At 41.1% G+C, this 23,470-nt stretch overlaps 1 protein-coding gene across 1 annotated transcript in view; it reads right to left on the bottom strand.

Annotated features, from left to right (window-relative positions):
• Positions 1-23,470, bottom strand: part of RP1 (RP1 axonemal microtubule associated) — a 158,319-nt gene that overhangs the window by 17,951 nt on the left and 116,898 nt on the right. Inside the window, 5 exon segments of the mRNA XM_068166706.1 lie at positions 6,931-7,079; positions 8,794-8,920; positions 13,852-14,093; positions 18,186-18,438; positions 21,511-21,650. Coding sequence (XP_068022807.1) covers positions 6,931-7,079; positions 8,794-8,920; positions 13,852-14,093; positions 18,186-18,438; positions 21,511-21,650 — 911 coding nt within the window.

Genomic DNA, 23,470 nt, shown 5'->3' with positions numbered 1-23,470 from the left:
CTCTCTCTTTTTTTGGTATCAATTTATGCATAGCTGGATGTGTGTGTTGGTGAACTACAGCTTTAAGAATTTCTTGAAATTAATCACCAGCCTGCCACTGAATTATTCCATGACTTCTAGACTTAAAGACGGTGTTATTCAGAGCCTGCTGTACTGTTTCATCTGACCATCACATCTGCACTGTCATCCTTGAGCTGTTCTGTGAAAGGGGGAAATGAGAAGAGCAAGCTGACAATGATTTTAAGGAAGAAGTGTTAAAGAGGCACTTGAATGCCTCCTTATGATGAGTCAAGGTTATCAGCTGCTTAGGGAATATAGGCTGGCAAAAGCACAAGATGAAAATGAAGGTTCTCAGGATAGCATCCTGTGGGAGCAGAGCAAATACATTGGAAGGGCTGAAATTCTAGCTGGAGTGCAGGAGTGCACAGAAAGAGGCTCCTCTTCATATTTTCCATGGTTCAGTCAAAGAAGGTAATGCTCAGTGCCACCACTGCAATTATATTTTGTTACTTTTTTTGGACTACTTTGGTTGTTGAATATCTTTAATCTAAACTCTTAATTTACCTTAGTTCTGATATGAATTCAATCACAGCTTTACCTTTAATTGAACTGGCAAAGTTACAGCATCATTCTTGAATAAAATGAAGTGGCTTGGTTCATTTATTACCTAAAACATAGTAGAAATGCAAAGGGCTAGGAGAGGGGTAAAAAAACCACAGATAAACTCAAGTGAGAAGCATGCAGACCCCTGTCTCTGTTAGTAAATAAATAGTTTAAGCTCCCAACATGTGAACATTTATTTTTAAAGTCACTTCCTGACCTTGCAAATGATTCTGCTGGTATTAGTGCATGAGTTATTTCATTGCAAACGTATGAGGGAGCTTTTGTCAGATTAGAATACTTGTCAGAACAGATTTCTAAGAGAAAAAGAGTTTGCCAGAGGATGACTAATTTAGTGACACTACCCTCAGTGTCTCCAAAAAATCTGTTGTCAGTGATCCACTTTGGAAAGGAGAGAGAGTTAGAAAGAAAGAAAAAGAGGCAGACAGTATTTTGCAGACTTCTAGACTTGCGCTGTCTCCAGAAGAAGGATAGTTGGGTCTGACAGTTGGGTCTGACTTGCATTGAGCTTGATGATTAATAAAGTCAATTAAGCTGGGAAAGCAGCAGAAACTCAGCAGAAGTATTTGTATACCATTCTCTGTAGGGGCAGCGATTATCATAGTATCATAGTATCATAGTATCAGTCAGGGTTGGAAGGGACCACAAGGATCATCTAGTTCCAACCCCCCTGCCATGGGCAGGGACACCCCACACTACATCAGGCTGGACAGAGCCTCAGCCAGCCTGGGCTTAAACACCTCCAGGCATGGGGCCTCAACCACCTCCCTGGACAACCCATTCCAGGGCTTCACCACTCTCATGGGGAAGAACTTCCTCCTCACCTCCAGCCTCAATCTCCCCACCTCCAGCTTCATTCCATTCCCCGTAGTCCTATCACTACCTGAGATCCTGAGCAGTCCCTCCCCAGCCTTCCTGTAGGCACCCTTCAGATACTGGAAGGCCACAATAAGATCACCTGGGAGCCTTCTCTTCTCCAGACTGAACAGCCCCAACTCCTTCAGTCTGTCCTCATAGCAGAGGTGCTCCAGCCCTCTGCTCATCCTCGTGGCCCTGCTCTGGACACCTTCCAGCACCTCCAGATCCCTCTTGTAATAGGGGCTGCAGAACTGGATGTAGTACTCCAGGTGGTTCTGAGAGCACTTCATAACCCGGGTGCACCATGCAACCTGCACGACCCAGCTACAGCTAGCAGCGAATCTGTAGGTGTAAGTAATGCACGAAAGGTTTCCCCAGTCCTTTTCCCTCTGAAAATAGGTGCATTTGGGCTGAATAAACACTTGTGAACACTTTGCTTTGCATTAGGCACACTGCTTCGTCATTTCTCAGTGTGCCATTTTAACAAGCCCGTTTCAGAGCACGTAAACCCTCCAAAATCCATGCCCAAATTTGCCGAGGATTCAGCCATCTGATACACTGCAAGGTGAAAAACTCTTAACTAGACCAGGAATTGAGTCAACTCACTACACAGACAGGATTTAATTTTCTCTTTATGTGTACACTTGAAAATCTATGTGGTGTAATGAGCTTTATTGTAGTCCAGAGACCAAAAAAGAGCAGGGAAAGAGCATCAACTATAATTGTTAAGAGGTAGATGAACAATTTGCTGCAGCTAATTTATTCGTCAAATTGAATCTACATTTCTCCTTGCAAGCTGCCTGCAGACAGATGATGACATATATTTAATTAGATTTTTTTTAAAGATGGAATCAATAATTCTGCTAATATTTTTGTGTGTGGATTGATTGCAAACCACGGATTAGTCATAAAGCAGGAGATATTTGAGGTGTTGACACACGATACTCACTCTCCTGCCTGGTTTCCAAACGGGGACCCTTTAAGTTAGTCGGAGGCTTAATTCTCGAGGCAGAAAGAGAAAGAGAGAGGGAGAAAACACACAGGAGATAGGTAAACCCACAGAAGATGAAACTCATTTCATTTTCCCTTAGGGAAAAGCATTAATTGTTGTTTAGTTACTACTAACAAATTAGATTTGCATGGGGAAAAGTCACCTTAAATATTGGTGATAATGCAGATTGCCTAATTCAGTAGAGTTTGTATTGAATTTTCTCAGAATAGTATTAGGACAATTTGTCTCTATGCATAGCCTGCTAATTTTTTAACTTAGTTTTTTTTTCTTAGCTGGCACTGTCTGGAAAAAGAAAGATGTTCTCCAAAGCTGAGCAGCTGAGACTGACAACGTGAGAGCCATACATCCTCTGTGACCCAGAAGAGCTGCCCTAGCAAGCCTGGAGTTGACACTTTGCACATTCCTTGGATAAGAGAATTAGCAGTGAAAAATGCCTTAAAAACAACAATCCCAGCAACCCTTTCAGACTATTTCAAGTTCAATTTTAGTTAACTCCTTTCCATATTTTCTTCAGAGATGCTTCTTTCTATTCTGGGACCCACATTTTGAGCATTCCTTTTGAATTTACGGCTCAGTGTGACATTATTCAGTACCCTTCAGCGTCAGTGCTGGCAACATAGCACTGTCTGTAGCAGCTGCAATAGCTCTGGTAACAGAAGCAGCATTTGAACAGTCACACTGCAATATTTACCTTTCTAAATGCCAATCATTTTATAGGCTCAGTATTGAGACTTGATGGTTGGTTAATGACGACACTCCCAGCAGAACTGAAAATGGCAAGTCAAGACACACCATATGCTTAATTTCATCAACCTGTATGCACAAGTGATTTCCCATAATGCTAATGTTACTATCATTTTAATAGGCTTTTATTGGAAAAGGAGTTAGAATGTCTAGATAAAGGACCTTTTCTATTAAGCTTAGCAAACCTATCGATTTGCTGCCTGATTATTTTGATCTCAGTTGTTAATCTGGAGAAACTCCACAGAAAACAAAAGAGTTTTAGCACAGGGAGGCACATTTTGCTTCTCCCCACTCACATTTTATTGAGTGAAAAAGAAATCCCAAATTATTAACAATGTTAATTGCTCAAACTAAACAAACACTTAAATGTGCATCATAAGGTAAGTGTCACTGTGCCAGCAGACTTAAGGAGTAGAAACACAGCCTCCTGCTGTTCTATAAAGCTTTAGTTATGTTCTTTCTGCATTTCTCCTCTCAGTTTCTGACAACCTCCACAAGTCTTTCCTTCACTGTGATGGTGGGATTCCATCTTGTCCTAGTTTCCATCTGATTAATCCTGCTGCTTGATGACCAGACTATTCCACTGTTCACTTCTGTACTACAATAAGGTGGCCAACAGCCTGCCACTGTGGTTAATGCATTTGGATCAATGGCATTTTTCAGTTACTTAAAGATTTTGTCAAAGAAGCTTTCCACAAGAGAAGGTTTATCTGCAGTTACAGAAGAGCAGCATTCTAGATCTGATGAGACATGGGCGTTGCAAAGGGATATTCTCTTCCTTCTGGTCTCACATTCTGGCCCTTCTTAGCGTATTCTGGCACATGGGGATCCTTCCCTGAAGTCATTTGTTTTAATTGCCAATGCTTAATCTGTAAGTGAGTTCTGAAACTGAACACCAACAGTCACCTCTTACTGACAATTTTGTATGTGCTGCAGTTACCATGGTACCAACCTGAGCAGTTGATGTCTAAATATAGGGCAGGATAAAGGATATATCTTTTTCAACAACTAATAGAATGAAGTAGAGAATTCACAGGGATTTTACTGCTTCAGTGACTTAGAGTACTTAAAATACTGGTCACTTTCATCTGACTGAGATTAAAATACTTAAATATCAGCCATAACATATTCAGTGTAATTTACTGGCTTTGATGGAACTGATCTGGAAAAAAGAAAAGCCACATTTTCAAAGAGGAAATCTGGGTAACTCACAGCCATATGACAGAGCATACAGCAAGTCTATCAAAGACCATATAAAGAAGCACAAAGAACTTCATTTGCAGAAAAATGTAGGGTGCCAGAAGCAATATGGAGATACTGTGAGGATGGCACAAAGCGAACGTCTGCGCTGAGTGTACTCAGCTCAGAGAAAGTGTTTGCAGTGGGTAAGATTTATCAGATCGAAACTGAGTCATGAAGTATGAATAAATACTATTAGGCTTTCATGGAAGCTGAGCTGCATGAAGAAGTGTGCTGAGATTGCTTTGTCTAGCCTTACAGTTTCTAAGAGAACACCAAGCAAGGCATCAATGTCATAGCAATTTGAAGGAAAATGGTTCTCGCGGCACTAATCTTCACACCCCTTGGACTCAATCACCACAATCTCAGCTCTCTTGGTGACAGTGCTGCTCCCTCAGACACAGGGTGAGCTAGAGAGAGCTTACTGGTGAATTAATAATATCCTGCACGTTATTTACCAGTTCTGTGATGGTTCCAGAGGTGTAAGGACTTTGGAAAGACGCAAAGCAACTTTTCAGCTACAAAAAGCCATTCGGTCTTTTACTGTCACATAATTCAGGTCATGGAGATAAAAGACCTGTTAAATGAGGGAAACACATCTCCAATCTGCTGCAAAGTCCCCTGAATATTTAAACAATTCCACATATTTCTGCATTGCTAAGCTGTTGTTTGTAGCAGCCCTGACATTCTGAGAGACTAACACCATATTTTGATGTGATTTCCAAGAGAAACACTGTTCCAGTTCACTAGCTGTTACGGTATAGTCAGGGGAAAAATTATTGCAAGGAAAAGCACCTTTTAAAATGTCAGAACAACTCTTAAGATTCAGAATGCAAATTCTGTCTGTTACACTCCAAAATCCCTCGAACCACCATGTCCAGACTCTCTAACTGCAGGGGTGCTCAGCGCAATATGTGGTTGAGCCGGTACAGGAAGAGACATTCTACGCTTGAGAGTCTTTTTGGAGCTTTCTTACAAAGGGAGGAAAACATTGGGAAACTTCCAAAACATGTCACGAACAAAATGTTGCTCCAAAGGCAGGAGCCTTGCTTGCAGGATCAATTTACACTTTGGCAATTAAGCAGGCACCTTTACTTTCACTGCACGAAGAGTGAATCGAGACTTTTCTGTGCTTCTCTGTCACTGATCTACCAGCTATTTCTTTCTGGGGCCATAAAATATTCCCATGCTGATCTCCAATTTTAGAAATGTAAAGATGCTGTGTTACATTCACACACTGCTCCCATAAAATGTCAAATAAGTAACGAAGGAATGGGTAGATGCCAGCTCTCCCTCTTACTGTGCAATACAGACAGGAAAATTCTGAAGTAGATACAGATACTACACAAACACCCTTCATGTTAGGAAGGCCACTGTAGTTAATTTCTGGTCTCTTAGGGAACATTTCTGGATGTGCATCTCTGGTCCTTTCCCATTACAAACTACCAATCCAGAAATCAGATTGCTCTCTTGTGGAATTATGGTCAAAGTGGAAATCCAGTAAAGCTAACTTTAGTTTGTGAGGACAAAAGGACTGTAGCTCTAACATCCAATTAAAACATCTCACTAATTAACCATAATCTGAATTTCAGCACTAGGACCACAGAAAACACCTATGGAATGTAGTGGCTGAGTGGAGAGAAACCAGGAGCTTTAGCCTGAAGAATGGCATGGGAAGAAAAGATGTGTTAAAGGGAAATGAGCCTCTTTGCAGTTCTACTGTCATACAAATACACAGGAAAACCACAGGCATGTCACTGAAAACCTTCAATTGCAAAATTCCACTTGAAAGCACTTGATACAGTCATGTTTTTACTTGCCAGTATTGTTAGCATCCTCTGTAGGCATCAATATTTCCCACGTAAGATAGAGATAGGATAGGATGGGAAAGGATGGGAAGGGATGGGATGGGAAGGGATGGGATGGAATGGAATGGAATGGAATGGAATGGAATGGAATGGAATGGAATGGAATGGAATGGAATGGAATAGAATAGAATAGAATAGAATAGAATAGAATAGACCAGACCAGATCAGACCAGGTTGGAAAAGACCTTTGAGATCATTGAGTCCAACCTATCACCCAACACTAACTAGGCAACTAAACCATGGCACCAAGTGCCCCATCCAGTCTCCTCCTAAACACCTCCAGTGATGGTGACTCCATCCCCTCCCTGGGCAGCACATTCCAATGACCAATCTCTCCTACTATGAAGAACTTCCTAACATCCAGCCTGAACCACCCCTGGCATAGCTTGAGACTGTGTCCTCTTGTTCTGGTGCTGGTTGCCTGGGAGAAGAGACCAATCCCCACTTGGCTACAACTAGCCACAAGCACTTAGAGTCCCAGAGCATTGCAAACCGGACTTTGCAGATTCTATCCCACTCCCATTAAGTCCAAGTGAATTGACTGGAGTCTAAAAGAGCAAAATATCATGCAGGAATATTAAAGTATACCTTTCCTTTTGTGAAATCATCATCTCCTTTTCTAATTAACTTTCTCCTGCCAGTATCTCCCAAAAGGCCTTTCAGCTTGACATGCACAGCAGCATCTGTTCCTGACCCGGGGGTTGCTCCCGTAGTGATATAGAGAACATAGCTTTTCACTGTTGGGAAAAAAGAGATCAAAGGTTTACCAACTCTTAATCTGTTTAAAAATATGTTATTTAATAAATTACCAGCGTTGTATTTTTCAGTCTTGCTCCTGCTCAGAGTAATCAAAAGGCCAAACTGTATTAAAATGCTTAGAAAAGCACAGCCATTAAAATTTAAGGACCACTATGATAAGGACTAATAAGCTAAATATGTGGTGATTGAGACTGAAACATAAGCAGGAAGGAATAGGAAATAAAAAGACACACAACAAATTGTTGTAAAAGCCTGTAAATAACACACAGCTGCATGCATTTACATGTTCATAGAGTCACAGAATGATTTGGGCTGGAAGGGACCTTAAAGACCATCTAGTTCCTGCTCCTGAGTACATTAAATTGCTCAAAAAGCTGTGGGCCTCACGGAGTTCTAATGAAGCTGAACTCTGTCAGGAAGATGCAGTGTTTGCATTTCCTCTGGTCATGCTCCAGCCCATGACTGACACTCTACCATTTGCAGTTATTGTCCTCAGCAGAGGGTTTCCAGAAACTTGGTGTGTTCTGTGACACGTCAGCTTACTTCCAACCCTTCAGCTGAGCATTTCATGGACGCCTGGTGAGGTTAAACATCTGTTTGTACTCCCAGAGTAATGCACAGCTCCAACTAAGAAAAGAGCCACATAGCCAAAACAGCCAATTGAAAAAAAAGAAGTGGAAAAAAAATAATATGGGGAGAGGTCAAGAAAACAACATCTGTCCTCATCTTAAATGCTCCTTGGAAAGAGGAACAGCAGCAATTCTAAAGATTGAAATATCTGTGCTCCTCCAGGAAAAACAAACAACCAAAACCAAAACAAACACCAAAAAACCCCACAAACAAAACACCCAAAAATACCCTCCAACCAGCCAAAAAAATCAAACAAACACTAAAAAAAACACCAAAGAGCCTTTCCAGGGAATAACCCAGCTGTACTCTTCTCAAATTCACTTTCAAGGGGCTTCTGCCCAACTGCTTTCTTTTTGAGGTTAGCTTTGAAAGCAGCAAAGGCAAGGAATGCACAGGTTATTTGGGCTGCTGCTCGAAACCCATAACTCCTGGGAACACTTGGAGGAGTCCGGGATATTCTCATGATAAAGTATCCTTTTAGGACTAGAGCTCTTCCATTCTTCACTAACTTTGCTTATAAAAGCTACTAAGAAACATACAGCAAACTAAAACAAATCCAGTTTTGAGGTGATCAAGGCAGAGCTTGCATGAAGGAGTTTGGTGACACACAGCTGCTAGGTCACAGAGGAAGAATGCCTGAAACTCTGAGAACACAAACAGATGAGCTTCTGTAGTGAAGGGCTGTGGATCTCCTTCTTATCTGAAATTACAGTAGGAGAGTTATTTCCTCTGGATTTCCTTTGTTTCCTCTGGGAGAGAGCCAAACCATATTAATGAGAAAAAGCTGAACTCTGAGCACAGTTCAAAACTTTTTTAATATTTTCAGTGCTGTGCACTTGCTTTTTCATGTGTCACAAAGTGATACCAATCAGACTTGGATGCACAATGCTCAGTTACAGGGGCAGAGATCCATCTTTTTCAAAACACCAGAGTGGCTTGGACCCAGCCATGCAGCACTAGCTAAAATGAATAGAAACTATCTGCTAAATCCTCTGGACTGCTCTGAAAATCAGCCATCATCACTGACCAAATCTTTCGCAGTGTTTCTGAGTTGTGCCAAACCTGCTGGAAAAGGAGAGCCAGCTGTGAGAACTGGAAGCTCAGCCACTCTTCCTCCTTCTTCATCTGCAAATCTCTGACAAAAAGGGAATTCTAGAACATTCTTACTTCCTCTGTGTTGAAGCTTCACCTGAGCAAAGAGCAAAAAGAAATACCTTCAGCATCTGTTGTGCCCTATAACAAAAGCCATACTGCCAAGCAGCTTTGCCACATCATCTCAGTATCAAAAGAGAAGAGGAAATACATTTTCCTGCATTACTGAAAGCAGCCTTTTGAAAGGGGTTTGCAACACAGCCTTATGAAGAGAGGCTGAGGGAGCTGGGGTTGCTTAGCCTGGAGAAGAGGAGGCTCAGGGGAGACCTTCTTGTTCTCTACAACTACCTGAAGGGAGGTTGTAGCCAGGTGGGGGTTGGTCTCTTCTCCCAGGCAACCAGCACCAGAACAAGAGGATGCAGTCTCAAGCTGCACCAGGGGAGGTTTAGGCTGGAGGTTAGGAAGAAATTCTACACAGAGAGAGTGATTGCCCATTGGAATGTGTTGCCCAGGGAGGTGGTGGAGTCACCATCATTGGAGGTGTTTAGGAAGAGACTTGATAGGGTGCTTGATTGCATGGTTTAGTTGATTAGGTGGTGTTGGATGATGGATTGAACACAATGATCTCGAAGGTCTCTTCCAACCTGGTTTACTCTCTTCTATTCTAAAGAGGAGGAGTAAATATCTTCCCCAATTAAAAATAACTACAATGTTGTCAACATTCTAGCTGTAGAGACTGCAGTATTTGGAATGGTTAAAAAAAATAATCCTCTATGCAACCTATTCCTTCAGCATATGGAAGTAAAAGAAGTGTTGATATGCCCATTTCAGCTTGTGAGAAATGTCAATATGCCACAACATTTTTTCAGTGCAGAATGTTTTCTCCTCCTAAGTAACAGGAGAAAGAAAATGAAGTGTTTCTGGGAAAACTGCAAAACAGAAATTAAGAATTTATGGCATGCATCTCTATCTGTACATATGTATGGTGTGAATATTTAGAGTATGTTACTAAATATTTTAAATCTCCATGGAGTTTTGTGTGGAATGGAATGAAAGGGTGATCCTGAGCTGAACGGCTTCGTTCCTGCTGTAGGAAATTCCATTTTTACATTGAGGTGTCTCACCCTGTGAGTACTACCAGCTACACACAGACATAAAGTACCAGTCTCTAAACTATTGAAAAGTAGATAACACAAAGTATGTGAAAATATGTTGCAGGAAGGAACTCTGTTTTGAAAAGGGCACAGAGATTTCACTCAGACGTTTCTTCATAGAATCACAGAATCAATGAGGTTGGAAAAGACCTCAAAGGTCATCAAGTCCAACCTGTCACTCAAAGACCTCAAAAGACCTCATGACTACTAAACCATGGCTCCAAGTGCCATATCCAATCCCCTCTGGAACACCTCCAGGGACGGTGACTCCACCACCTCCCTGGGCAGCACATTCCAATGGCTAATGACTCTCTCTGTGAAGAATTTTCTCCTCACCTCCAGTCTAAACTTCCCCTGGTGCAGCTTGAGACTGTGTCCTCTTGTTCTGCTGCTGATTGCCTGGGAGAAGAGATCAATCTGCTCCTGGCTACAACCTCCCTTCAGAAAGTTGTAGACAGCAATAAGGTCTCCCCTGAGCCTCTTCTTCTCCAGGCTAAGCAGTCCCCGCTGCCTCAGCCTTTCCTCATGAGGCTTGTGCTCAATACCTCTCACCAGCCTCGTTGCACTTCTCTGGACACATAACTTCATAACTCACTAAAAGGAGTGGGTTGGTCTCTTCTCCTAGGCAATCACCACCAGAACAAGAGAATGCAGTCTCAAGTTGTGCCAGGAGAGGTTTAGGCTCAAGGTGAGGAAAAAGTTCTTCACAGAGAGCTTTGTTAGCCATTGGAATGTGCTGCCCAGGGAGGTGGTGGAGTCACAGTATAACAGTATAACTTAGGTTGGAAAGGACCTCGAGGATCATCGAGTCCAACCTATCAACACAGACCCCATGACTAGACCATGGCACCAAGTGCCACGTCCAATCTCCTCTTGAACACCTCCAGGGACGGCGACTCCACCACCTCCCTGGGCAGCCCGTTCCAATGTTGAATGACTTGCTCGGTGAAGAACTTCCTCCTCACCTCGAGTCTCCATCCCTGGAGGTGTTCAATAAGGGTTTGGACGTGGCACTTGGTGCCATGGCTTAGTAGGCACAAGGTCTTGGGTGACAGGTTGGACCCGATGATCTTTGAGGTCTCTTCCAACCTCGTTGATTCAATGATTCTATGAGTTAACCCTTAACCCAGGAAGCTCAACCAGCTCTGGTTAGCAATTGTCACTAGGAGATGGCACCGTTATTTTGCCTTCACAAAGCTCCTATTATTTTTCATTCTGACAGACACACTGAAAAGATTTCCTGAAACGTGGTGTAAGGTGGAATGTTAATACAATTTCCTTTTCATACCAACATCAGCATTCCTGAACAGTCTCTGGGAAATCAGATTTCATTTACTGTGCTTTATTATTATTATTATTATTTTTGAGATATGAAAGAAGCAGGAATAAAGCTATTATGTGCTTCAGAAACTAAGCATATCTTAATTAATTTTGGTCTGGCCATTATTTTATAACTATTTCCATTTCCTCAAAAACATCCCCAGAATTGTTTTGCACTTACGGTTACAAAAATGAATTCTGATGCTAAATATGGAATTCAACCAACTGCACCTGCGCTGGTGATAGAAGGGGGAAATCTCAGACTCTCTGTGAGGTGCAATCTTGTAAAATCAAAATAAAATAGCAAAAAAATTACCTCCTGGTTCTAACCAGCAGTGTAAATAGACTGCTAGCCTGTCTTTAATAACAGGCATTACCCACAACCTCTTATACCAACCTAGTTATTTCAAACAAGGATTCAGTCAGTCCTGCTATGGAATCCATTGAACAGAGGGAAAGTCTCCCTGAAACCCCAATATACCCCAAAGCAGAGGAATGGAATGGAATGGAATGGAATGGAATGGAATGGAATGGAATGGAATGGAATGGAATGGAATGGAATGGAATGGAATGGAATGGAATGGAATGGAATGGAATGGAATAGAATAGACCAGACCAGACCGGACCAGACCAGGTTGGAAGATACCTTTGAGATCATCGAGTCCAACCTATCATCCAACACTATCTAATCAACTAAACCATGGCACCAAGAATCTCATCCAGTCTCTTCCTAAACACCTCCAGTGATGGTGACTCCACCACCTCCCTGGGCATCACATTCCAATGGCCAATCTCTCTTTCTTTGAACAACTTCTTCCTAACATCCAGCCTAAACCTGCCCTGGTGCAGTTTGAGACTGTGTCCTCTTGTTCTGGTGCTGGTTGCCTGGGAGAAGAGACCAACCCCCTCCTGGCTACAACCTCCCTTCAGGTAGTTGTAGAGAGCAATAAGGTCTGCCCTGAGCCTCCTCTTCTCCAGGCTAAGCAACCCCAGCTCCCTCAGCCTCTCCTCACAGGGCTGTGCTCCAAAGCCCTCCCCAGCTTTGTTGCCCTTCTCTGGACACATTCCAGCAACTCAACATCTTTCCTAAACTGAGGGGCCCAGAACTGGACACAGGACTCAAGGTGTGGCCTTTCCCTTTCTAATCCTATCCAAAGCAAATCTGCATCTTACTTATATAAATGCTCTTGATTTCCCCCCACCCCCCAACTCAGCTTTGAGTCCATGTTCTGAGCTAATGAAGTAAACCAGATGAATAGCTGGCACTCTTTTCACCTGCCAAGTTTCCATTCTGAAATTTTTACCTGGCACATTCAAGAAGCAGCCTTAATTTCATCAGTAGGTTTATTAGATGACTATTTTGCCTGGTTACAAAGGCAAAATTGACAACCTGCCTGCCATTTAAATGTCAGGGGGGGTTCAGCTCACTAAGATCATGTGTTAGAAGGGAAAGTTTTGCTTTGGGTGCTGTTCTATTTTAAACCAGGTTTTCTTGAGAGCAGAATGCAAGTATTGACAGACAAAAGTGTGTCTGCAGTTTGAACAACAAAAAGATTCTTTCCCTTAGACCTATTTCTCTGTTGCCAGCATAAGAGGATGAAGATATTTTGTGTATCGTGAAGTGCCACAGCGATTTCAGCGTGACGTCAGACTTTAGCTTCAGCATCTTGGACATCAGAAGCAAGATTGTCACTTTTGCTATCCACTTCTTTTTTTCACATGCCAACTTAAAAGGCAGATATTTTCCTCAAAAGGCATTTCTAGTGTCTGGCTTAATTATTTGCCCTGGATCAGTGGGTGTACAACACGTAACAGCCAGTGTGGAGTTATGCAAATTCTGCAGTGTATGCCACTGGGTGCAGTGCTGAAAAGACACTGCTGGGTCTGCTAGGGATGATGGCACAGCTGTATGTGTGCCCTCCAGAAACCCACCTCCATTTACAAGATGTTTGTTATCCATAGCTATGCCAGGAAGTGTTTTGAGCAGTCTCTGAAGTTATCCCTCTACAAATGTTGTTATCAACTGCACTTACTTTTGTAAATGAAAAATGACATCATTTCAGACAGAGCTGGAGACTGGAAGCAATAACCACAGAATATGAAAACCAAGCCAAACAATATAGGAGAATAATAACTCATTGCTTTCATTTGTATCTTAGGATAGGATAGGATAGGATAGGATAGGATAGGATAGGATAGGATAGGATAGGATAGGATAGGATAGGATAGGATAGGATAGGATAGGACAGACTAGAACAGACCAGACCAGACCAGACCAGACCAGACCAGACCAGAATAGAATAGAATAGAATAGAATAGAATAGAATAGAGCAGACCTGACCAGGTTGGAAGAGACCTTCGTGTCCTCTTGATCTGGTGCTGGTTGCCTGGGAGAACAGACCAGATCCCACCTGGCTACAACCTCCCTTCAGGTAGTTGTAGAGAGCAAGAAGGTCTCCCCTGAGCCTCCTCTTCTCCAGGCTAAGCAACCCTAGCTCCCTCAGCCTCTCCTCACAGGGCTTGTGCTCCAAACCCCTCACCAGCTTGGTTATACCTCACGACAATGCCAAGTCTCTCCTTCTTCAGCTTCTTCAATTTCCAGGCGAACTTTGAATATGGTATTGAATTTCTTATTTAGTTCAATGGAAGTCTCAAAGATCTGGTTTTTTTTAAGAGATCCTTTGGGGAAAATGACTGAAGTACAGGCACCTTTTTCATCACACACAGTTAGAGACATTTTAGGATTCGTGGAAGTAGAAGTGGTATTACTAGTTGTGACAAGGACATCCCAAGTCCCTGTTGAAAAAAGAAGGAAAAACCAATAGGTTAGCTAAGTATCCAAAATAATTAAGCCTGAGTTAGTGAGTGACTAGCAGCCCTTTGCACTGACATACAACAGGTTCACTCATCATCACTCATGTAGTGAGAAGCAGATTTGGACAGCAGCCCTTCCATAGCACTGTCTGACCTTCTAGATACAGACCAGTCCAACAGCACCTCACAGATAAGGTTGCTAGCTCCATATTAGAGACTTACAGAATCATAGAATTGTCAGGGTTGGAAGGCACCTCAAGGATCATCCAGTCCCAACCCCCCTGCCATGGGCAGGGACACCTCATACTAGATCAGGTTGCTCACAGCCACATCCAGCCTGGCTGTAAAAACCTCCAGGGATGAGGCTTCCAACACATCCTCCCTGGGCAACCTGTTCCAGTGTCTCACCACCCTCATGGTGCAGAATTTTCTCCTCACATTCAATCTGAATCTACCCACTTCTGGTATTTCTCCATTCCCCCAAGCCCTATCACTACCTGACATCCTAAAAAGTCCCTCTTCAGCTTTCCTGTAAGCCCCCTTCAGAGACTGGAAGGCCACAATAAGGTCTCCGAGCTATGTCAATCTGTTGACTTTTTCTCCTCAAAAGTATTTTCCCCCCCTTCCCCATAGTAATTACCACTGAAAGCTGCATATTTTCTACTAGGTAGTGCTGCATATCAGGTCTGCCTTGGTCAGGAGAGGGTGTTTTTTCATCTTGACTTTTTGAGAAGCTACTTCAACAAGGATGTGAAATTTTGCTACATGTATTCTATAACAAGATACTGGGGGAGATAAACTGGTTCCAAGCTTGAAATGTGATATTTTTATAGCAGATCACCACAATCATCATACCAGCAAAGTACAAAACTTTACTCACTTCTCCTGTGAAGAAGTGATGTTTGCTGAGAGATTAAAAATAGTTCAGCACTTAGATTTGCTCACTTTAGGGACACAGGAAACACTCAAACCCAACTGTTTTAATCTTTATTGGGTTTTTAAATGCAGCATTGTATTGAAAAAGAATAATAGCTTGAGTTCAAATTAAAGATCTGAACTGAAGCACTTGATGGATGAAACACTTGGTGCCATGGTTTAGTTGATTAGATGGTGTTGGATGATAGGTTGGACTCGATGATCTCAAAGGTCTTTTCCAACCTGGTCAAGTCAATTCAATTCAATTCAAATTATCTCTTCAACATTCTAGTTGAATTGGCAGTCATCTGAAGGGTCATAAGGGCTGCAAGCTGCTTTCATGTAGGCTACAGGGCACTTCTGCAACTCCATACTGAGTGGATATTTAGTTAAACCTCTAATCAGCAAGAGAGTTTTCAGGATCTGAAAATTGCACCCACCCACAAAAAAACCCAAGCCAACAAATTAAACCAAATCTCACTGATTTATCTGGCTGTGACATTTTTCATTCATGTTAATAGAATATATGGAAAATTCAGGGTTATCAAACCCATGTTTTCCATTGTAAAGTCTCGTGGCTCTTACAGAGAGGCTTTGGTTACCTGGACTGGTGCAGGATGCAGCATGACCAATTGCTCTCTCTTTATGCAAAGTGAGGCAAACCAGGGGTTGAATCATTTCAAACAGCTCACTTGTAAAGCAGGGGGGTTTTCTCTGAGTAATGGAAGCAGTAACTTTTTGATTTCATGTCCACAGGCCTCTAAAGTCCAGCTCCCTTACCACAACAGGCAAATCTTTATCTCCTGCTATAAACTAATGCAAATAAAGCTTTATTACTTTAGATGAGGTGAGGACCTGTGCCATAAATTCAGGACTTGGTGAAGGTAAAGAGTTAGTATTAACCATCCTTAAAATAACCTAAAGTAACTTCATATATTATGGCTTTATGGATAATCATAAATAGCTACAATTTTCATGTCTATGAACTTTAGATGTAACCAATGATAGCCATTAAAAAAATGGAAGTCAAATGAAAATTTATCATAACCCCAGTGATATAATCCAAGATTTTTCCAGCTCTTTAGCACTGATCTATTAAAGCTTTAAACTATCAGTGTAAAGCTATCTAGTAAGACTGAATCGAAGAACTCTCTCTGCTGGATCATTCAGTGCCACACATTGATATTACACATCAATTATATTGTATCATCTCTGATAAATTTGTTAAGATCCAGCTTAAAAGCAGCCACATAAAGCTTCTTGCCTTCTCTTCAGTTAAGTCTAAGGAGAGCTCTGCTAAAAACTCATTCTTGCTTCCTCAGAAATCTTTTCATTCCCTCAGAATGGCACTAAGGGACTGCTGAAAGCCATTTATTTTCATGACACCTTTGTCTGTTATCTGAAATAACTCCTTTCCCTCCTTGATGTGCAGGCTGCTGTTAATTTGATGGATCACAACTGTGTCCATTTGGAGCATTTAATTTGCTAGTCTGAATATGTTGAGCTTTTAAAATACCTTTTCACAACAAAAGTCTTGCCATATTCCCAGTCATTGTGTCTTCACTACAGCTGTTCCAGCCTGAACCGGTCCCTCTCCGTTCCTTACAGGCTCTCTGTACAGTTGGCATATCCTTCCTAAAGCTATTCTAAAGCTGTATCTATTATACACCCTGCTATACATCCCAGCTATTGAAAATAGACAGAGAGCTGAGTATTTATAAGCATAGACTGGAAAATACCAGCAAGTCTGCACTCAGATTTTTGAGGACTCTGTGTGGGAAACAGAGGAAGGAAATTTTAGACAGTTTTTAGATAGCTACATTCAGACACTGGTTAAGGTGCATAAACAAGGATGAAAGATTTCTCTCACTCCTTATCAGGGAAGAAAGATGCAGTAGACTCTGACCAACCTTGGGCTTCTCTGAATTACCCTCAGGAGAAGCCTGCCTCGCTCTGTGGATTATGTAGGGCACCTATGGAATCTACTTTTTTAAAGACCTGGGATGCTTGCAGTGGTGCAATACAGCTATTGCTTATTCTTGAAGTATCACTTCTCTAGCTGCTTATCTTATGCTTCTACTCACAGATTGCATCAGGTTGGAAGGGACCCTTAAAAGGTCATCTTGTCCAACCCCTCTGCAATGGTTCTCTGCCCTTCTGTTGTCTCTGAGCCATTATTTTTCTGTTTCTTTAGATGATATATTTGCTAGTGGACTGTGTACAGGTAGCTAAATATGAGGATAGACTCCACCAACCGTGGCTCCAACTACATAAAACTCTCTGAGCATAAACTGAAACGTCCATGAGCACAGAAACTGACACAGAGCAGTTTAAGACCTGCTGATACAGAATGCAAATTCACACCTTCAGATTAGTTAAACTTTGCATAGTTTGGTCTATCAGTTCTGATTCATATTTCATAAATGGACCCAAACCAACATTTTACACCTCTTCAAAAAAAACAAAAAAAGACAGACATGTGAGAGAGCTCAGAAATCCTGCACCCTGGTAAAGCAGGAAAAAAAAAGACATCATGTTTTCAGTGTCTAAGTTGCTTGTGAATTATGATCTCTCATTTTTTTTCCCCCCATTAAACAATATGAATGGGATATCAGGCTCAGGTCAACTGGTTGTTTGCAAGAACTTGTGCCATTGATGTAAGTAAAAAAAGAAAACTGCAAATAAAAGCAACTGCTTTCTGCAAATATAGGAACATAAGGGAAAATCTCATTCTGCTCTGAGAGTTTTTGTATCTCTTCTTGTGATTTCATCGCTGTTGCAGGAGCCTTCTGCTCTGCATTGATTGCCATATGGAGCAACCTACCTCTTTCTGCTTCAGCTTTTTTTTTCTAGTCTCAACTAAAAACATAGCTCCCTTCATTGCCTCCATCACTTTATACCCCCCCTTCTGCTCTAGTCTTTCTTCCCTCAACATTATAATTGTATTTACCAGCTCTAGAAAGTGCTTGGAGCGATGATTTGTGGGAGAGATGATTTGTGGGAGAGATGATTTGTGGGAGAGATGCTTTGTGGAAGAGATGAAACTCGCATCTGAGCTACATTATTTCTCTGTTGTGGGTTTAGTCTTAAAAATAACCTGAAGAATAACATGAATTGCAATTCAAAGCGGGAAGGAGCTTTGATGACTTCAAACCTTACCTGAAATCTTTCCTGTCAGCTTCCCATTCCTGACTTTTCCAAGAAGTCTCAGCATTCGTTCCACCTGTCCATCACCAACTCCGCTGTCTAACCACTGCTGGCAAAGAAATGCGTATTGGCCATCGGTCTTGCCTGATTCCTGGATGACAATTCGGTCCAGGTACCATCCAGCTCCATAACCCACGTCATGGTGTTGAACAAGCACTTTGCATAACTGTCCAAGGTCTACTGCTCTCATTTCAGAGACGCAAACCTGAGAAGGCAACGGCAAAATGAACAGCAAACGGATTAAATCACATCTTTTATGGTCCTCCTTTAAGAAGTTTGTTTGGAAAGACAGATTGCATTTGATGCTGAAGTGGGGTTTTTTTCTTTTTCTTTTCTGACAGTGAAGAAATATGTTAGGGACTGATTTGGAGATCCTGTTCAGAAAATATGTGGATCCCTGAATGTGTAACTTTTTCCTTGCTCATGGTCCTGGGCTTTACAAAGAAAACCTATTAGAGGTAGAAAGAAAAGTCTGATCAGTAATGATCATTAATTTACTTGCAGAAATCTCATGAAAATTGAAGTTCAACCCATCCCTCATAACCAAAACAGAAGGAGTGCTTCAAATGATCAGGACAGGCTTAGCAAATTGAACTTTAGTTTAGATTAGGCATTTTATTTGGAAACATTTCGAAGTCTTTTATATTCTAAGACACCCTATTTTTCAAATGGGAAATGGGGCATTATTCAACTCTGAGCAGCAGTACTGACACTGCTGATGACTATGCAAACAAAGATACTGACATTAGAAACTATAAGTGAGGCTGTGCACGCGTGCAGGCGAGAATTGATGTGCTCTTTGGATGTAAATAGACATCTGTTTAAATATTGCTACGGCTACCGGTAAACAAAAGCTAAATGGCAACTGCACCAGTGCATTTTGGGATGAATAGCTTATGTGAGTGAGAGAATGAATGTGTTCCGTGCAAGAGATAATATGAGTGGGTGGGTAGATACATGGGCATGTGTGTGGGTGACATTAAAAAACCCCAGATGGATAGTAGAAGCAGACGTTATAATTTTTATTTGTTGCCAACCAGTTTGCCACCAGGCAGGAAAAAGCATGAGGAGCAGAAAGTAACAAAGGAAGAGATGATTTTGAGAAAGAATTATGTCATCTGCTCCATTCTCCTGTCAGTGTTGGACCATTCCTTACAGTGTGCTCAGAAAGCATCAGCGACATTATTCCTATCACAGCCAGAGGACTTCCAGCATTCCTACCTTGTTATGCCCACAATCTCCTCAAACAGTTACCATGGCAAGTTCTACCCCATCACTTTAATGCCTATGTAGCCCAAAATAAGATCTAGCTGTGAGGAACACTTAGCAAATAACTTTTAGGGAGCACTCATTGCTTTTTAATTTCATTCTTTGTGCTCCTGAGCCAAATATAATTTTCCTGTCAGTCTACATGACCCTTGACTTAGAGGAAATAGCCTGCATTGCTAATATTCATCTTCCTTCACAGCTAACTCTATCTGGAAAAGGGACCTATCATTAGGCTCATTCTTTGTGATACTAATTAGCAGTCATTAGACAACAGTGGTCATAATCACCCATTGTTATCAATGAATTCCCATAATAATACATTAAATTGCCTACTCCCTCAGCATTAGCAAGAACATAGTTTAGATTGATGTCATTACATTTCTTCTTCTTTCCCCCTTCCCCCCCAGTACAGAGACATTTGGAACTGCATTCAACACACTACTGAAAGTGTAATTAATGAAAGCTAAAACGATTTCATTTAAATTGTTTTGCTTTAGATAAAGTCTCAGTTGGGCAAAATTTATTTAACCCATTACTCTGATGAAAAACTCAGACCTACAATTACTTAAACATAAGCCAGCCTTGCTTTCTGTAGTAGTGAAATCGACTTTCCTCTCTTTACTTACACTTTGTTGCAATTTCCTGTTTCCTTGGCTTTTCCTGATATTCCAGTCCTTTAACAGTCAAGGAGAGAATCCTTTTCTTCATGTCTCAAGTTTCCTTAACTTTGTTTTCTTTGCCTGTCCATTCCATACTTTCCAGGGATACTGCTGATGTAATCTTGACTCTCAAGACAGCTTGCCCTTTACATCCCTTCCTTTCACCTCCTAGTCTCACTGAAACCTTGTTCCAACTATTCTACCACCCTACTCCTATGTAAAAAGGCTGTAAGACTGGTATGTCAGACCACAGACCCATCTAGTCCAACATACTGTTGCCAACAGCTACCAATAACAGGTTTCTAGGGAAGACTTGAAAAACAGGGGAAATATATAGAGATGCTTCTTGAATACAAAGTCTCTCAGGCTTTAGCAATTTGTGGTTGAGAGATTTGCTGAGCCAGAGATTGTGCCTTTGCCCTTAACAGCCCTCAGTGGAGAGCTATCTTCCATGACAATGTGCAACGGCTTTTTGCACCAACAGGAGTTTTACCATCTGCAGCATCTTGTGCCAGAAAGTAAAATGTATTAATTATGCACTGTGTAAAAAACCACCTCCTTTTGTTTTCAATCTGCCACCTGCAAGTTTCAGTTAATGTTCTTGAGCCCTTGTATTTCATGTGAAAACAGAATTACTCATTCTCTCTATGCCATTTGATATTCCTTATCTCCCTGTCCCTGCCTCTCATCCTCCCTTTTCCAGGCCGAACAGTACTTGTTTGCTTAGCTGTTCCTGTTATGGAAGATGTTTCATAGCACTCAACATTCTTCTTGCACTTTTTGAGGCAAGTGAATCAGAACAAAACAAAGCATCTATTAAGCAATTACACCAGACAACTTACCTGGGGTCATGACCACGTTTCTTTATACTAATAATGGCTAAACATTAGAGCTGTTCTCTTTTCCTTTTGTTTTCCCTCTAAGGAGCACTGGGCTGACATCATTACAGAGCTCTCCTAATGCTAAGGTCACTTTTGTATTTCAGAACCCATCTCCTGTTCTTTTCTTTTCCATGCATTTTAAAGGGGTTCCCCTCTCATAACCACTGCTTTTCATTTAGCTGCCATGAATTTCATCTGCCATTTTACCACCCAGACACTTTGCATGAGGTCCTTCTGCAGGCACTGCCACCAACTTTCCTATTTATCACCTTAAATAACTTAGTATCATCAGAATGGTTTTCCATCGCAGCCCTTTGCCAAGAACATATTGCTCAATGAAGACATGCAGATACTAAATATCTTAGCAGAAGAAAACTCTCATTGTCCACAGTCAAAACCAGCTCATCTAAACCAAAATGTTGGAAGACACATTAAGCAAACATGTAAGGAAAAGAACTTGGTACTAACCTGCCCTCTTTCAAATCTTGAGTGCTTTAGTCTCCTTTTGCAGGAATCTCCTTGCTCTCCAAATACTGTGAGAAACACATCTGCATCAGTCCCTGATGCAGGCAATGTGCCTGTGTGAACACTGATCGAGTAGAGAACTTCTGTCATGAAAAACCAGTGACAGAGAACATTACCAAGTCAGCCTATTTCACAACGTAATCACCAAACATTATAAACCCCTTTATTTTAGGCAAAAGATTTATTTCAAGATCAAGATCAAGGCATAGAGTTATAGTAATTGGCATTAATGTTCTCTCTGAGTTCAGCATGGACTGCTGGCTACTTCACATTAGAAATGAAATGAAAAATCCTTTAGGAATCAATGCAAAGATCCATGTTTATGCACACAAAAAAGAAGGAGAAAATGTTGTAGTTCTGGAGCCCTGTCCAGTGGTCACTGAAATCACCGGAAAGAATCACACTGCTTTTACCAGGCTTTGCAAAAAGGAATTAAAGGTCTTAAAATTGAGTTAGGATTTATTGACTCCAACACCCTTTTAGCAAAGGAAAAAAAACCCAGAGATGTAATAGAGGAAATCCACTTTTTGTTCTGGATTAGCTGAATTCTGGTTCAGTCAGGCATTTTGATAATTGCAGCCACGGTTTAGTTGATTAGAGAGTGTTGGATGATAGGTTGGATTCGATGATCTCAAAGGTCTCTTCCAACCTGGTTAATTCTGTTCTATTCCTATTCCTATTCCTATTCTATTCTATTCTATTCTATTCTATTCTATTCTATTCTATTCTATTCTATTCTATTCTATTCCCTATTCTATTCTATTCTTTTCTATTCCTATTCTATTCTATTCTATTCTATTCTATTCTATTCTATTCTATTCTATTCTATTCTATTCTATTCTATTCTATTCTATTCTATTCTAATTCAATTTCTATTCCTATTCTATTCCTTTTTCTATTCCATTCTATTCTATATTCTATTCTATTCTATTCTATTCTATTCTATTCTATTCTATTCTATTCTATTCTATTCTATTCCATTCCATTCCATTCCATTCCATTCCTTTCCTACCCTACCCTACCCTATCCTACCCCATCCTATCCATGTTCAGGAGAAATGGCTCAGCTGTTCATACAGATATGCATTGCGATTCTTCTTCTTCACCACAAAGGATGGCTTGTCAATGATTTTTAGCTGATGGGCTCTGTAAGACATATTCCTTGAGGCAGCATGACAAAGGGTTTTTATTTTTATGGATTCTGTAAGCAAAGTGAAGAATTAAACACTGTAAGAGACTGCTAAGACATATTCCCATTTGCAAGCTGGCCTTCACTTAGATATTAAATGCAAAAAGTTTTAAATATTTTAACTGAGCCTTCTGCTCACAGAGGATAAGAAATGAGAGAGGATAAGAAATGAGAGTTCTTTTCTAAATATTTTATACAATGTAATCAGAACAAAAGAAGATATGATCACATTTTAAATACAGAGATGAAATCGTTTCTGGAGCAGGAATGGGGCCTGAAGAAAACCTCAGGAAAGACTGGGGTTTGGTTTGTGTAGTTCAGCCCATCGTGATTTTGTAGATGCCCTCTCTAAGTCCCTCACCAAGTGTCAATAGAGAGGCACTAAGTGGACTTTGCATATTTTTCAGAGTTCCAGGTTGGTAATTTAGCCTAAGGTGATGTGGTGGGTTGAAAATTCTCACCACCCCCTAACATTAAATTAAACTAGCTAAATAAAGAAAACTATCACATGAAAACACACCAGTTGTTTAAAACAGGAAAAAAAGGTCTTCAAGAATAGACCTTGTTCAAGACCCCACGAGGTTTGCACAGGTGTATTGTATGAACCTTTAAAAAATGGGGGTTTTAATATATCACAGTATCACAGTATAACTTATGTAACCTGCTTTATGAGCCTGCCCATCGTGTCCATCCCATTAGGCAGTTCACCATTTTC

Source organism: Melanerpes formicivorus, unplaced genomic scaffold (assembly GCF_026170545.1).
Source record: "Melanerpes formicivorus ecotype bairdi unplaced genomic scaffold, bMelFor1.0.p_v2 SCAF_105, whole genome shotgun sequence".
In the NCBI taxonomy this organism is placed as follows: domain Eukaryota; kingdom Metazoa; phylum Chordata; class Aves; order Piciformes; family Picidae; genus Melanerpes; species Melanerpes formicivorus.
This window is presented reverse-complemented; position numbering and strand designations above follow the sequence as displayed.